We start from the raw sequence: 15,187 nt of genomic DNA on the forward strand, positions 1-15,187 counted from the left end.
GGTGAGTCAGTAATAATAATAAGCAATAATAATAAAATGTAGCAGAAGACAGTTGCATAACAATTAGATGCCATTACCAGCGCTAGAGATATAGCTCAGTGGAGAAGAACACTTGCTGCTCTTGCAACAGACCCAGGTTCTATTCCCAGCACCCACCTGGCGGGGTTACAACCACCTGAAAGTTCAGTTCCGGGATGGGGGGTGGTTTCCACTCTCTTTCCTGGCCTCACCAAGCACACATGTGGTCCACATGCACGCAGGCAAAAACACCCATACCTATAAAGATAATACTGGGTGGTCTACCCGCGAATCCCAGGCTACTCACGTTGGTCACCACGGCCAGGATGGCTATTCCTTGCATGATGGGCTGCCACGCGCCGATATCCTGGGCTTTTTCTGGCACCATTCGCCTAAACTGGGTTGTGAGCTTCCACGCGTCCACTCTTATTTCCAAAATATTGTTCACCAGAGCCAGCAGGGGAGCCAGTGGGAAAGAGGCCACAAATAAAGTGACGAACCCAAACTGAATAACTGTCAACGGAATGGACATACATCATGGTGGGGAGGACAGATGGGAGGACAGTGTAAATCCCCTCTACTTTATAAAGAGATTTAAGAGGCCAACAAATGACCCGCCCCAGTGAGGAGACAGCAGCCACAGCCAATCACAAAACAGTGCTCACGGGCAGGACGAATACGAAACATAAATATGAAATCTAAAGAAAGGTGACTAAATGGACAGCTCATCTCCCACACGTGTATTCACTCAAAAGAAATGACATGTTGGAAACTTTTTAAGCCAAGCACGGTTGGTTGCGTGCTGGTCCTACGCCGGAGGCAACCTGAGAACACTGCTCATTCTTCCTGTTAAGAGACTATGAGAAGCAGACCCAGGGCTTGGGATTTAAAAACGAACACAGTGGACGAATCTAGTAAGCAGAGAGAAGACAGAAAGGCGTGCCAAGGAAGCCGATATTCAGAGGGTGTTGGAAGCCTGCTAGGGACAAGCAAATGAGGGGGTGCAGCCAGGCTGACGGAGACTTTATCACCTGTGTGTTGCAGGCACACATTCAGCCATCCTCACCCTTGTCAGTCTGTGTGGCCACAAGGTAGAGATTCTAGCAGTAACTCGGCCTTTACTCTCTATCTGAAATGTGTGTGAACTTGGTATAGAGAATGGATACACTCTACCGTGGAGAAGGGTGAAGAATGATATTAAGACGAAAGAACTAGCCAAGAAACCTCTCTGAGGTGCTTCCTACCTTACTAGCAGAGCTGTGGAAGACACCCTCCCAGGTGTGAGTGAGCCCAAGACTGGAGAAGATGTCACCTGACAACTCTTCTAGGCTTGCGCTCCATTCTGCTGGAGAAGGGCAAGGCTGTGGTGCACCTGCTGCTTCTGGTCTGAGAGACCAGCCTACCAGAGGAGATAAGCCACACAGGCCAGGTGGGCATGGTCAGCATCAGGAAAGCCAGACAGGCAAGGACTCAAGCTGTGTTAGCGGCAGGAGCCACGCCTGCCTCTGCATCTCTCAAACTGCTAGCTATCCATGCCAGCCTTGGGCCAGGCCAAGTAAGAGACTGCAGAATGGGTCAGAGCTGACTTGTGATAAACCAACCAGTGTCCAACCTACTGGAAGGACAGATTGGAGTCCCTGTGTTAGAGTAAGAATGTAGCAGAGCCGGATCTTGACTGTTCAGGAGAGGCCAGAAATAAAAGTCCAAAAGAGAAATGATACCATTTATGACTGAAACTAGACTTTGTTAGAGTAAATTAACCCTAAGTGCTAAGACTAATGCTTATTATAGAGAAATGAATGAATGAATGAATGAATGACAGGGTGTATAGAGTCTTAATCAGCTAGACACAATGTGGGGATACACAAATCTAGCTAGAAACTCCTTATGGCTATTTCAGACACGTAAAGAGACAGCAACAAACAAACAGTTAAAACAACACTGACAATCAACGTAGGTCACTCTGCTAAAGAATCGAAAGAGGACGGCCAGTTCACCACGGCACTGGGTTCTAGTACATGCAGACACGGTCTCGGCTAAACAGGAGGTTTTGAAGAAGGTCTTACTGTCTGCTAACCAGGGGGTTCTCCTACAGCTGGCTAAATCACTGTAAAAGCTAGGGCCTTCATTGCTTTTACTGCAAAAAGGATTAAGATTTAAAACAGGGAGAAGAACTTTGTAAGCACCCTTTGAAATGAAGAATAATGAAATGGAGATGTTAGCAAGGTAGAAAACACTCGTGGTGAAGGCCCTCATTGCTCTCTAACACGTTCTTCATGGTGGCACTGCACTTTTCTGCCACTCGCCCTATCCTCTGAACCCTGCATTTCACAAACCCTCACTGCTGCACAGAAAACTACTCCTGCAGTTCCCCACCCCCACCCCCAAATTTGGCTGCCCATGCCAAAGCCCAAGAGTGCTCCTGACCTTGCTCATTTAGACAGATAGTTTTTGACAGGACCAGGCATCTCCCTCTCCATGGGGATGGCTTTTGATTTGTTTTCACTTAACGTAAAAAGGCAAGTTATATATTAAATACGAGCCTCTAAAACACTATTACCCGCAGGGCTCCATCCGCTTCCAACTGGTGTAGCATCTACAGGGTTTTAGCTTTGACTTTCTCTCCTGTCTTATGCACCTGTCTGCCATGTTTCAATCTCACCTGAACAATGCTGGCATCCTCAAAAGCCTTCTCTGCAGAGAGAGCCCTGCTAGGGTTTCCCACCTGTTTCCCTCCTCTGCCTGGGCCTCGTCGACACTCTGGCAGTCTTTCTCAAGTCCTGCAAGGCATGCCTGATCCACCCCCATGGCCTTGCCTTCGGCTCCTCAGTGCCTGACCTGGGCACCCACCTTCCCTGGTGACATTGCCATCCTGATGTCCTACAGACACCAGAGCATCTCCACACCAGCTCCCCTCCTGCTTACACATCCCAGCTCCTGGAAGGCGTCTTAAAAACTCTACTCCTCATCTACCCCGAGTCACCCCTCCAATGCTCACCAAACCTGTCTCCCCATTTCTCTTCTCATGCCTGCGACCTCTGTTTATGCACTTTCCCCCTATCAGCGTTGGCTGCTGTAACCTAGTTATCGTCCTCCCACCAAGTACAGACCCCATCCAAAATAGCTACCAGTCAGCTTTTGGAATAATCTGACCTTCAATAAAACAGCACACAATTCTCTCCCTTACCAATATTCCTATAGAGCCCCATTCTTTCATGAGTCCCAAGCCCTAGCTATGCACACAGAGGTCATATCCCACATATCTATAGTTTACCCCATATCCCTGCCATCGAGCCTCTGCTTCAGCTATGCTTTGGCAACATAATCAGAAGCAACCAGGGAGTCGCTCTGCGGTTTCGAAGGTGCCCAGTTCTCCTTTAGTCTGAGTTGTGTCCATTTTCCTCACCACACCTTTGATACTCGCACTCACTTTTCAAAATCACAAACACCATGTGCTTGGCCAAGTCCTGCTTGGCTTTGATTACACAATCTACTGTGTGCCCAGCTCCTAGAGAGCATGCACTGAATCTCAGCTTGGTATCTCTGGCAAACAGTGCAGCGCTTGGCACAGTGGTACACCCAACACTGGGTAGTGAAGGAAGAGACGGGAGTGTCTGCCACATTAGGAAGCCAGTCCTTTAAGGACTAGAAGTCTTCAGTGCAGGTAGGGGACAGGAACACAAGAGAGGCAAAGGAGAAAGCAGGTCTCCTTTCTAGAGAGTGCAGCCCATCTGGTAGGAGTGTCACAGGGAGAAAAGGGGTGAGCCAGGGTGATGTTACAAAGCTGAGCTAGTCACAACAGTAAGTATCTATGGAGTAACTGTTACAACTATAATGATTGGTGGTGTCACCTTGACAGCACCTAGAATCTCCTGGGAGATAGGCATGCCCGTCGGGGAGTATCTCGATTCCATTTATTGATGTAAGGAGACTCTGCTGTGGGCAGGGAACCCTGGGCTGTATACAATGGTTGAAGAAAGGTAAACATTACCACACATGCATCTCTCTCTCTTTCTGTGGATGTGGTGTGATCATCTGCTTCAGGCTCCCGCCCTGCCTGGACTTCTGCACCATGGTGGACTGTAGTACCTTGAACTGTGAGTGAAAATGAACCTCTTCCTCTCTTAAATGGCTTTCCTTGGAGTATTTTAACACAGCAACAAGAAATAAAGGAAAATAGCCATGATTCTCATGGTTTTGGAAAGTTAGCTTTGGAGATGGGTCCAATTAACAGGACAAACATGGAAGCGCCAGTGCTTCGGTGCCCTCTGCTATGGCACCTACCAACTCTGAAGATGATGTCACCACATTCTCAAGAGACCTGTGTCTATGACAGGTAGACCCAAGGTACAAAACAACAACAACAACAACAAAAACCGGTATCTTCAGCTTCCAGACGTTCGTATCAGTAGCTGTTCCTCTCAAGTTTTCTGAGGTAGAGTCTAAGATTCTGCCAGGCATCTTTGGCTAATACCCTAGAGTTACTCAATCTCAAATTATGGGGGAATTTACTTTTAAAAAAATTCACTAGCAGCAGTAACAAGAACAAAAATCAAAGATCATACAGCCTCAGTGGGCACTGAGGGTGGGCGGAGTATCGCAACTGTGGGATTGACCAGCAGTTGCACACTTGTGTCAAAGGCAGCATGTGCCTGAGAGTACTACATTCCAAGCACACGTGCTAAGGGCTTAGGGGGTGGGAGAGAGGCATTCATGCTTGCATAGGATTATGGGAATCAAGGCTGCCTAGCTCCCCAAGAGCAGCAAAGCAGACGGAAGAGCTAAATGGATCTATAGAGGTCCCTCAAGAGCCGGTGAGAAGGAAGGAGAGGCAAGGAGCTGTGGCTGGTGGAAGGCACAGGGCTACCTGCTGGGAGGGGGAAGGGCACACCCGTGGGAAGGCACCTAAAGAAAGGTGCACAGTGGCATTGCTGGTAAACATGGAAGAGCACCGTGAAGGTCATGTGGGAGCGACGCCACTCCCAAAGGCTATTTATTTTTAGGGAAATAAGACAGGAATGCTAAGGGTCCTGAAGAATGTATCTCCCCCAGCTTAACACTAAACACAGATTTCACCGTGTTACTAACTGCATAGTGACAGACTGTCTCTGCTCAGAAACTCAGGAAGCTTTCTAAGTCATTGGGAATTGTTGGGGTGGCGGTAAGGGGTGGCTATAAAGCATTGTAAGAAATCTCAAAGTCTGTTATGACAGAATATATCATATATATATTATAGGGTAGGATGAGACCAAATTAATTAGTTTATAACTAATAGGCCTATGAAACTCTAAAAGTCCGATTTTCTTCCCAAAAGCATGGCTCTGTAGTTTTCCTCTTAAAGCCATACATTTAGCTAATTGATTGGGGTAAGAACAACTTCCCATAAAGTCTTTTTTTGGTGGGGAGAGGCTCAGGCAGATAGCGTTCTATAGCAGAGTGCTATTATTGCTGCTGATAATGGCCCTGGCGAGAGACAGTTAGGACATACACCTGACTTACACTTCATGCCACACTGATGCTGCAGCCTTAATAAAACCCCATCCTGATAAAACGCAAAGACAGAACTTCAAATCTGACCCCAGGCTGATAACAGATACAAAGTTATCTACGTGGACTGTCTACTCACCCAGACAAACAGATATTCCTGGGTATTATGCATATTTTTGAAAAGATATATAGAATGTGATTTAATAACCCACCCACTATCTGCAGGAAACAATGCCCTAGAAAAGACACAAACTGCTATGTGTAAACGTAAGGCCTGTCAGATTTTATGCCTGTTTTTCTGTTCTCACTACCCTAAAAAAAATAAAAATAAAAATAATTGTGATGCTTTGTAAAGTTTAGGTGAAAGGGCAGAGATACGGAATACATGAACAGTTAGCCATCTTTTAGATTTAGCATGTCATTCACAATAGAAAGGTTAGTGTTTTCAAAGGAAACCTGTTCTGAGATACATCTATCAAAGGCAACAGAGCTTAAAGCCACACATAACCTATGACAAACAAGAGCCCAAGCAAGTGATTCACAAATGTACAGGACATTCAGGGAGGTAGGGCAGGACCTGTGCCAAGTCCTAACTCACTCCAGGCCAGTACCCTGTCTCCATCTCATGGTACCACCCTGCAAGGAGGAAACAAGAGGCCATCTCTGGCAGGACCCAGGTATGAAAGTCAGTAGAGACTCCTCCTGTTATGAGGGAGCAGCTCTCACAGGCTGGCTCTGTGATCATGTCCCAGCCAATCACAGTGTCTGCATGGACTTGAGCCTAAGCTGACTGAATCAGGAAAGTGTCACAGACAACACAGCGCGAACACCCTGAGAACTCCCAGTAAAGCCAGGCATCAAGGAAAATCCCATCTCATTGCCCAGTAATAAATCCTTAGCTTTGAACAACATAAACATTAACAAAACCACACCCAGCCATCATATCTGAAAGCTTTGACTTTTCTCTACCATATAATTTTATCCTGGTAGCGACAAACACACCACTCTTCATATCGCTTCAATGCACTAAATTCTGTGGCTCAGCGACAGATGCTTTCCAACTCCAACACATATCCAACACAATGTACAGAAAACTTACTCATTTCAAGATACTCATAGAACAAGCCCAGCTTGCCCATGGGCTGCAGATGGTAATCCTGTTCCCATCGTGGGGTTATCGTTTCTGATCCCGAGACTCGTTTATATCGTCCAATTAGATTCATAACCCATCTGTCAGAAAGATCAAATTATAAATTAGAACACACACTGTCAGACCCTGCATCATGAAGCATTTCTTGCTGTCTCAAAGCTGAATATGTAATCCTCCCAAGAAATTGAGTCTCTCTTCTGCATGTTAAACATCTTCAGTTTGCCCAATTTTCCCCCATCTAATCATTCAAAAATATATATATTTTCAGTATGAAACATTTCAGTGAAATAAGCAGAAGGAAGACAGAGATGCAAGCTAGTCCTAGTCGCTGTAGACAAGTTCTGTTTGTAACAGTGTGCAGGGAGAACCAGGGATGGTGTCTTAGTTAGGGTTTTACTGCTGTGAGCAGACACCATGACCAAGACAGCTCTCATAAGGACAACATTTAATTGGGGCTGGCTTAGAGCTTCAGAGGTGCAGTCCAGTATCATCAAGGCAGGAGCATGGCAGCATCCAGGCAGGCATGGTCCAGGAGGAGCTGAGAGTTCTACATCTTCATTGGAAGGCTGCTAGTGGAAGACTGACTTCCAGGCAGATGAGGGTCTTAAAGCCCACACCAACAGGGCCACACCTTCAAATAGTGCCACTCCCTGGGCCAAGCATATACAAACCATGACAGATGGTCATCTTATGATAGTAACTGTGAGGATCTGAAGGAGGCAGAAGGCTGAGCATCAAGCCAAGAACCTCCAGGCTCGGGTGCTTCCTAGTGACTTCAGACAGCCTGGCCAGGAGGACACCTGCTTTTGACAGCTCAACACAGAAGCTCCTGTGATCCCAGGAAGTAAGAAGCAAAGACAGCATACCGGTGTGGGATCTCTGAGACAGTGGGGGGACCGGGAGTTCTTAGCTGAGGGAAGTGAGGGGCTACTGCAGAAATGATAAAATAAGTCTCAGACTTGGCCTCAAACACAAACAACTTGAGGACAACAGAAGAGATGCAGGTCCCCCAGATGAGGGTGCAGAGCCTGCCCTGCGCATCGCTCCATTCTGCTCCATTCCAGCCTTTTCTCCTTTTGAACATGCTGCTCTGTCCCTGATACATGCTTGCCCTCCTCATAGCAATCTGCCTTGAAAACAGATCTGAGACGGCAACAGAATTAATTGGCTATGCATCTGTGACAAAACTCCGCCTCCTCAAGTGACAGCTGGCTTCAAGTACACACACAACGTCTCCTACACTTCCGTTGCTTAGACAATAGGTTTGTGTGGGCCTGAAATTCTGACAGTGAAGACCCATCACGGGACTCTAAAGAGAAATGCTATAAACTGGTGCAGGCCCTCACCTGTTCTTTGAGCCCACCCAGTGTTTAAAATGTGAGGCTGACAAGAGTTGTTGACTCACTGTGCTGGTCTCACGCTAGCTTCCCCTGACTACTAGTGAGACCTGACTCAGGGCAGACACTCTTCTAGTGAACATAGCCCTCGCTTCCCCATCTCTTCCCACTTCCTCCATAGGAGGCCAGGCAAGGAGGAACTCAGACTCAGAGGCCCCTGAAACCCACACTCTCCTGTTCTCCGGCTTTCCTGGTGAGTCAAAAAATGTCCATGGGATGGATGTCCACTAGCCCGGGATGATGTCAGGACTAATGGGAATCCAGACAGGGAAAAGGGGTCAGGAGGCTTCCCCACGCTCTCAGGACCTCCTGCTCACCAGTAGGAGCTAACAGGCGGAGGCCACTGAATATGGAGCTATGACTGGAATGTTGAGACACCAGACCATGTGGACGGATAGCTCCTGCTTAAAGATGTCATTGTTTGTTGACAGCAAAACCCTCCTGTATGTCGACGCAAAGATCTGAGGACACTTTAGAATCTTTAGTGCTGCAACCATCGCAGGGGCTCTACCATAGGTGACAGCAAGCCATGATAAACAAGGGCCTGCTCTCGGGTGGTTGGTGTGCGCTGCCTCCCACTCCCCTGCCTTTTCTGAACACTGTCCGTGGCCTAGAACAAGCAGGCATTTTCTTTCTGGGCTTCTGTCCTGGTACATTACCTAACTCAGCAGATACTTCTTCCTCTCATGCTATCTCCCCACGCACCGTAGGCCACAGTAGCTGACTCTCTGCCTGGCTTTATGAGTTATAGACTCTAAGCCTATTGTTCCGTTTTTCCGAGTTCAATTACTCATCTGTAATAGAGACTCATTCATCTTCTGAGTCTTTGAACTTTTTTTTTTAAACAACAACAGCAACAACAACAACAACAACAACAAACTGGACTGTGATTCTGGAGCCAGATCTCAACCTTGACTACACGTGGGAATTACACCACAGAACTTGAAAGAAAGAAAAAAAAAAAGCAACAGGTTCCCCCCCCCCCCCAAGCCGAGACTAGAAGCAGAGGTTACAAAGTAACTCCTGTACAAATTTACCATAACATTAACAGAACACGGTGATAAAACTTTGTATCTCATTTTCTCTTGGCCTTTTATCAAACTAGAGTCAGGTGTCATTTCCCGTTAGTACATCCCACCTAGAAGCCCCCACCATGTCCTGAATATTTCAGTGTTCTTGTGAAGGGGTCAGTGTAACTATGGAGGCCTTGTCCAGGCCCCTTTTGAGGAGGTTTTCTCTACTATAGTATCTTCTCTTGTTATGTAAATGCATTGTTATTTTGAAAAGATAAGAGATACACAGAGAGAAAGAAATGTGACAGCTGTCCCCCTGGCTGAACACCCAAGGACACTAATGTTCTAGGTCTTTTAGGGTTTTCATTATTCAATGTTATCATCATCTTTGGAGAAGAAAAACCCTAGACTGTCTCACACATCAGTGCTGTAATGACCAGCAGCTGACATTCTCTGGCTCCTGCAAAACACCATATAATTTATTGATGATCTGCCTATGAGACCAAGACAACACTCACTCAGGGGCTCATGCCCAGTGCCTGCTCTGTACTGGGAACCAGTCTAGCTGTAGGCTCAGTGTAGTCTAGGAATCTATGTGGAATGAAGGGTGTGGGCCTGAAACAGCCAAGTCTTGAGAAATTCTCATCAAATATCCTTTACTGTGTTCCTCTGGCATAGCAACCTCATACGAAAGGAGCTGGGATGACTCTTCCCTTGCTCTGACACTCTTCAGAGGAGTAAGGGTCTGGGGAGCAGAGGTGACGGGCACTCCACTGTTCTGGATTCTGTGTGGAAGCAGGGAACTGGCCTACACAGAAAAATGGCCCCAGGGAGGCTGTCGTGACCGACACTTGGCAGTCTTGGGTCTCGATCCAGTGGAAGAGAATTAACAAGCGATGACATCAGTATCTTTAAGCCAGAATAGAAATCTGTGATTGTTAACAATAAGCTTACCTGGAGTCAAAGCATGGACAGGCCCTGGGTGCTGCAGGTCACATTTCAATTGCTCATAATGAATTTAGGAAATACACGCTACCCACTAACATTTAAAGCTCAGAAAACAGCTCACTGCCAAGCAGTTACTTAATCAAACAATTTAGTGTTAAACAACCTACTTGGCTTAGAAAATGCTCCCTTAGTAGTCTAAGAATGAGTTAAGTGGTTTTTTTTTTTTTTAAATACATTTTCATATTGAAACAGCCTGATTTGTGCATGACCTACTTTCACTTATCTGGGAAAACACAAATATGAACTTGATGAAAGGGAGGGCTGTTTGCTGTGCAGCAGGATCAGAGCTATCTCACAGCTAAACCTGGAATCCTTTCCTGGGATGGGAGCGGTGTCTTTACTTTAAGAAGGGCCTTGACAGGTCACACAGAACAGGGTGGGTAAAGCCCCAGCAAAGAATGTGGGTGCCCTGAAACCCAGTCGGCTAACTATTCCAGAGAGAATGAACAGAAACCTGGCAGTGAGGGAGGCAAAGATTCAGGGCAAAAAAGAGCTGGGAGCTGGAGTGTAGTGGGAGTTGTATGTGGAGAGGCAGTGCAGTGAAGTATGCAGGGGACATCAGCCTGCACGCGGTGGTGAGTTCTAAGCAAGTCCATCCCACTGCCCAGTGGGATAAAAGGCATTACAAAGAAATTTACATTTTGAAATTAAAATCCTTCCTAAGTTTACCTCCATGCTGGAGGACGCTAGGGAGAGGGGACACTGTTAGTACTGGCACAGAATAGAGAGGAGTCAACAGAGGAGGCACAGAAGAAGGGCGACCAGAAGTTTCATGAAAACAAAAAATGGAAGCCAGAAAGTGCTTTTGCCAAAGGATGTGTGTGGTCAGAACAGCCTCCAGGGAGGTTCCCTGCAGGCCTCCTAAAGATCTGAAGAGTGTCAGGTTCCAAGAAAGCAGCCACTACAGTACGGGAGGCCATCTTTCATGGCACAGTGAGGGCTGAGAACCATAGAATGGAGCAGCACTTTGACAGGCAGCTTCCCAAGGCAAAGGCTCAGGAGACCTCAAGGCCTGAAAAGGCCAAAGCAGATTCACGGGAGAACTGGAAAGGCCTTGGGTAGCCAACGCCTTGAAGTTAGCTCAGTTAGACCCATGCCAGACTTCTGACCTCTGGGATGGGAAGACATTGGACCTTATTTTATCCTATTAAGCATGTAATAATTTGTTAAACTGCAATGGAAAACTAGTGCAAAACTGCAATGGAAAAACATGCAATGGAAAAAAAAAGCGTCCTGTTTGCACAAAATACAGGTAGCGCTGGACTGTGGACAGATCCTACAGCAGGGCCCTTGCTAACAATGGGGAGCTGCTGTGGTGATTGTTTCTGATATCTCAGGGGTCACAGGAGGTGTCTGAAGTCATGGGATCCTAGAGTCAAATCCCACTGTAAGTTCACCCTGCCAGTGTGATCTGGGTAAGTCACATAATCCCTTTAAGCCACAGATCTTCGTTAGCAAAAGGGAGATTAAGATTTATGAAATCAAGCTATGTGAGTATGTACCAGCACACATAAACATATACACATGAAAACACACAGCTCTTAGTGCAGAGACTGGCACATATTAGGCATGTGACATGTTACTATTGATGACTTCTGTATGCATGGGTGGGGGATGCTATGCAAATTTGTGGTAATATGAAGTTCACAGTGCTAAGAACCCTTTCTCTCTCTCTCTCTCTCTCTCTCTCTCTCTCTCTCTCTCTCTCTTGATTTACTTATTATTATACATAAGTATACTATAGCTGGCTTCAGATGCACCAGAAGAGGTCATCAGATCTCATTACAGGGGGGTTGTGAGCCACCATGTGGTTGGTGGGATTTGAACTCAGGACCTTTGGAAGAGCAGCCAGTGCTCTTACCCACTGAGCCATCTCTCCAGACCACAAGGGCCCTTTCTCAAAGGTCTGTTTACACAGCCATCTCAGTGATAACCTGAGAGACATAAACTACAGCAGGTAGGATTTCTGTTAGAGATGAAGATGAAGGTCTTCTATAACTACCGTGTGTGCTTGTGTGCATCTGCGTGTATTCGGGTGTGCACTCAAGTGTGCAGGAGCATGTAAATTCCAGGGGTTGACATCATGTGTCTTCCTCAATCTTCATCATCTAGCTTCTTTGAGGCATGGTCTATCCTTGAGCCCAGAGCTCCCCAGTTGAGCTATGCTCATGCACTGGCCAGTGAGCTCCAGGGCTCCTCTTGTTTCTCCCTCCCCAACACTACAGGGCAGGTGTTTGTGGGAGTGCCTGGTTTTTTTACATGGGCACTGGGAGTCTCCAATTCCCCAGGAAGCACATTACAACTGAGCTGTCTGCTGAGCCTCTCTCTATAATTATTAAACACATAACAAACTCCCGGTTGGACCTTTTGTCCAGAGGCCTTCAATTTCAATGCATTCTAATCTGCTTTTAAGACAGACGCATGGCTCCATGGGTAAACTGTTTCAGTGGGTGGGCTGGCCTGTCCCCCTTCCTGCCACCCAGGACCACCTATGCAGTACTCACGGGAGCAAGACTTCTTGTATGTTATTCCAGATTGCCTTTCCCCCCATGATGATCGTCAGCTGTGTGGTCAGTTCAAGGAGGCAGCCCCCCGGGTCACACTGGCAGGTTACAAAGAGAACAACATTTAGGTTCCAGGTGTAGTAACTTGCAAAGAAGAAGCACCACATTAACATCTCTATTTGTTCTCTTGGCTAAAAATATCTCAGAAATACACAAGGAAGTCACTATTCATTAGGCAGCTGAGAGAAAGCAAGCAGACAACTCAGCCGTCAAGAGAGTAACATGTCTTTGTTTCTCTCACCTCTTCGTTTCTGTATTTGCCCAGCAAGTACACTGGGTCCCCGGGATAACCCACGAATTTGCCCTTGAAGAATGCAATGTAGAAGCACGAGGAGTAATAGTTGACAAACTGGAACAAGAACATCTTCATGGTCAGGCTGTTCTCATAATCAGTCTGGGTCCTTGGGAGCTCTGCAGTTAGATCAACAAGAGAGACGCTGAGATTCCAAACAGCGCTGAGACCCAAAGCAAAGACTCCGCTACCCCAGATAACACACACACACTGAAAGAAATATGATTCACACTGTTTCAATTTAACCTGCTTTCCAATCCTTAATTTAGCCGCTGTGTTAATTCTGAGTTTACACATTGTTTTGAGTTTTCTTAGCAAATAAACATGATATCCCCCATGGCAAGTTACACGTGCACATACATGCGCGCGTGCACACACACACACACATACATGCACGCACGAACACTTCTCCTTAAAACCTATAAATACTATGTTATCAAATATTAGCAAGAACTGTTTTGGTCTAAAATCTCTAGCTATCTTTGTTGTGGTGCTAGGGATCAAACCCAGGACCTGTGCCACTGAGCAACTCTGCCAACCCCGTAGAAAATCAGCTCTGAAATGCCTAGCGAAGACTGTTCTTTTGTCTTCCGGAACTGTAAGATCTGATGGAAACAGTGGGGCAGGAGTAACTGGCTAGAGGCATTTGGGAAGCCCGGGCTGACCTCTGACCATCACTCTTGAGAAAGACCCAAATGCATGCACCATGTGGGAAGCTCCCGACTCTAGCCATGAAGCAGCTGCCTGGGACGCAAGCCATCCAGAAGCGGCACTCGTTACAGCAGGCAGCACTGAAGAGAACTTCATTAGCAGAGGTGGCATGGGAGACGGCAGGCACCCACCAGTGTGGCTGTTTGCTCTGTGACAGAGGCGTGCGCTTGGAGCAGAGCAGAGACCCTATTCTGCCTGTTCGCAATAAAGACACCATGTGCTTTCAGCGGCGGAACACGGGAGCTAATGGAACGGAACATATTCTTCAGCCTGATGTGCCTATAGAGCTCGGACATTACCTCCGTTGTCTCTTCAAATACAAAGATGCGCATGCGCACAGCTTACTTCAGAGCGATATGCCCACGCTCGAAAGTCGCTACCGATCTTAACCCGCAGGAATGAGAACAGCTCAGTGGCTTTCCGGGCAGAACCTCACCGAAGTTGGTGATCATGATGGCCACCTTCTCGTAGATCGTGTTGAGGATCATGATGATGATGAAGCTGATGATGGAGGCTGTGATGGATGTGGCCATCTGTGGGGTCAGGTACTTCTGGATCGGGTCTGTCCCGTTGGGGTTCTTGGGAAGCGTTGTGGAAAATACGATGAACACGGACAGCCTGTAGACAATGATCCCGATCACAGAGGCGATGATGAGCAGGATCTGAAACCATCAGCGATGCGGCAGCGTGAGCCTCCGCAGGAGTCAGTCAGCGCTGTACTGGGGCTGGACCCACGCTCACATAATGAAGGGGCGGGTGCCCCACAGGGGAAATCTCACATAAGTGCCACGAGAGGAAATGGGGGTAGAGTAGGAAGAAACGGGAGAGCCAAAGAGGAAGCACCCACTTGAGAGGGATACTATTGACGGTCATACTGTGTGCCGGGCAGGAGAGGACATGGTATGTTACTTGCTGTGTGTTCTGTACAATTGTCCTGTAAAGTGTCACTAAAGAATGTCTATGTCAGGCTGGAGAGACGGCTCAGCGGGTAAGAGCACTGACCGCTCTTCCTAAGGTCCTGAGTTAAAATCCCAGCAACCACATGGTGGCTCACAACCGTCTATAATGGGATCTGATGCCCTCTTCTGGTGTGTGTGAAGACAGCTACAGTGTACTTATTTATAATAATAAATAAATCTGAGGGCCGGAGGCCAGCAGAGGTCCTGAGTTCAATCCCTAGCAACTGCACGATGGCTCACAACCACCTGTACAGCTACAGTGTACTCATATATAAAATAAATGAATCAATAAATATTTTTTTTTAAAAAAAAGAATGTCTATGTCAAAAGGAGCTTTATCTTCAGATAGCACAAAGGTGGAGGGACCTTCGAGATCAATGGTTCTCCTTTGGAGGCGAAGTGACATGGATCACACAGGGATCATGTAACAGGCATCCTGCCTATCAGTTATTTACATGACAATTCCTAACAGTAGCAAAATTACAGTTACGGAGTAGCTGCGAAATAATTTTACAGTTCTGGGTGGGTGGGTGGATGGGTGGGGGTCACCACAACATGAGGAAGTGTATTAAAGGGTCGGAGCATCGG

General features: G+C 46.9%; 1 protein-coding gene across 3 annotated transcripts in view; it reads right to left on the minus strand.

Annotated features, from left to right (window-relative positions):
• Ano6 (anoctamin 6) overlaps window positions 1–15,187 on the minus strand; it is a 187,060-nt gene that overhangs the window by 12,610 nt on the left and 159,263 nt on the right. For all 3 annotated transcript variants that reach the window (XM_021183693.2, XM_021183694.3, XM_029469721.2), the window contains 5 exons: window positions 14,077–14,302; window positions 12,879–13,048; window positions 12,578–12,675; window positions 6,605–6,735; window positions 326–531 (listed from right to left, as the gene is read on the minus strand). In XM_021183693.2, the coding sequence (XP_021039352.1) occupies window positions 326–531; window positions 6,605–6,735; window positions 12,578–12,675; window positions 12,879–13,048; window positions 14,077–14,302 (831 nt within the window). The remainder of the gene's footprint in view (window positions 1–325; window positions 532–6,604; window positions 6,736–12,577; window positions 12,676–12,878; window positions 13,049–14,076; window positions 14,303–15,187) is intronic.

This window comes from Mus caroli, unplaced genomic scaffold (genome assembly GCF_978045245.1).
Source record: "Mus caroli unplaced genomic scaffold, Mus_caroli_1 scaffold_16, whole genome shotgun sequence".
Taxonomy (NCBI): Eukaryota; Metazoa; Chordata; class Mammalia; order Rodentia; family Muridae; genus Mus; species Mus caroli.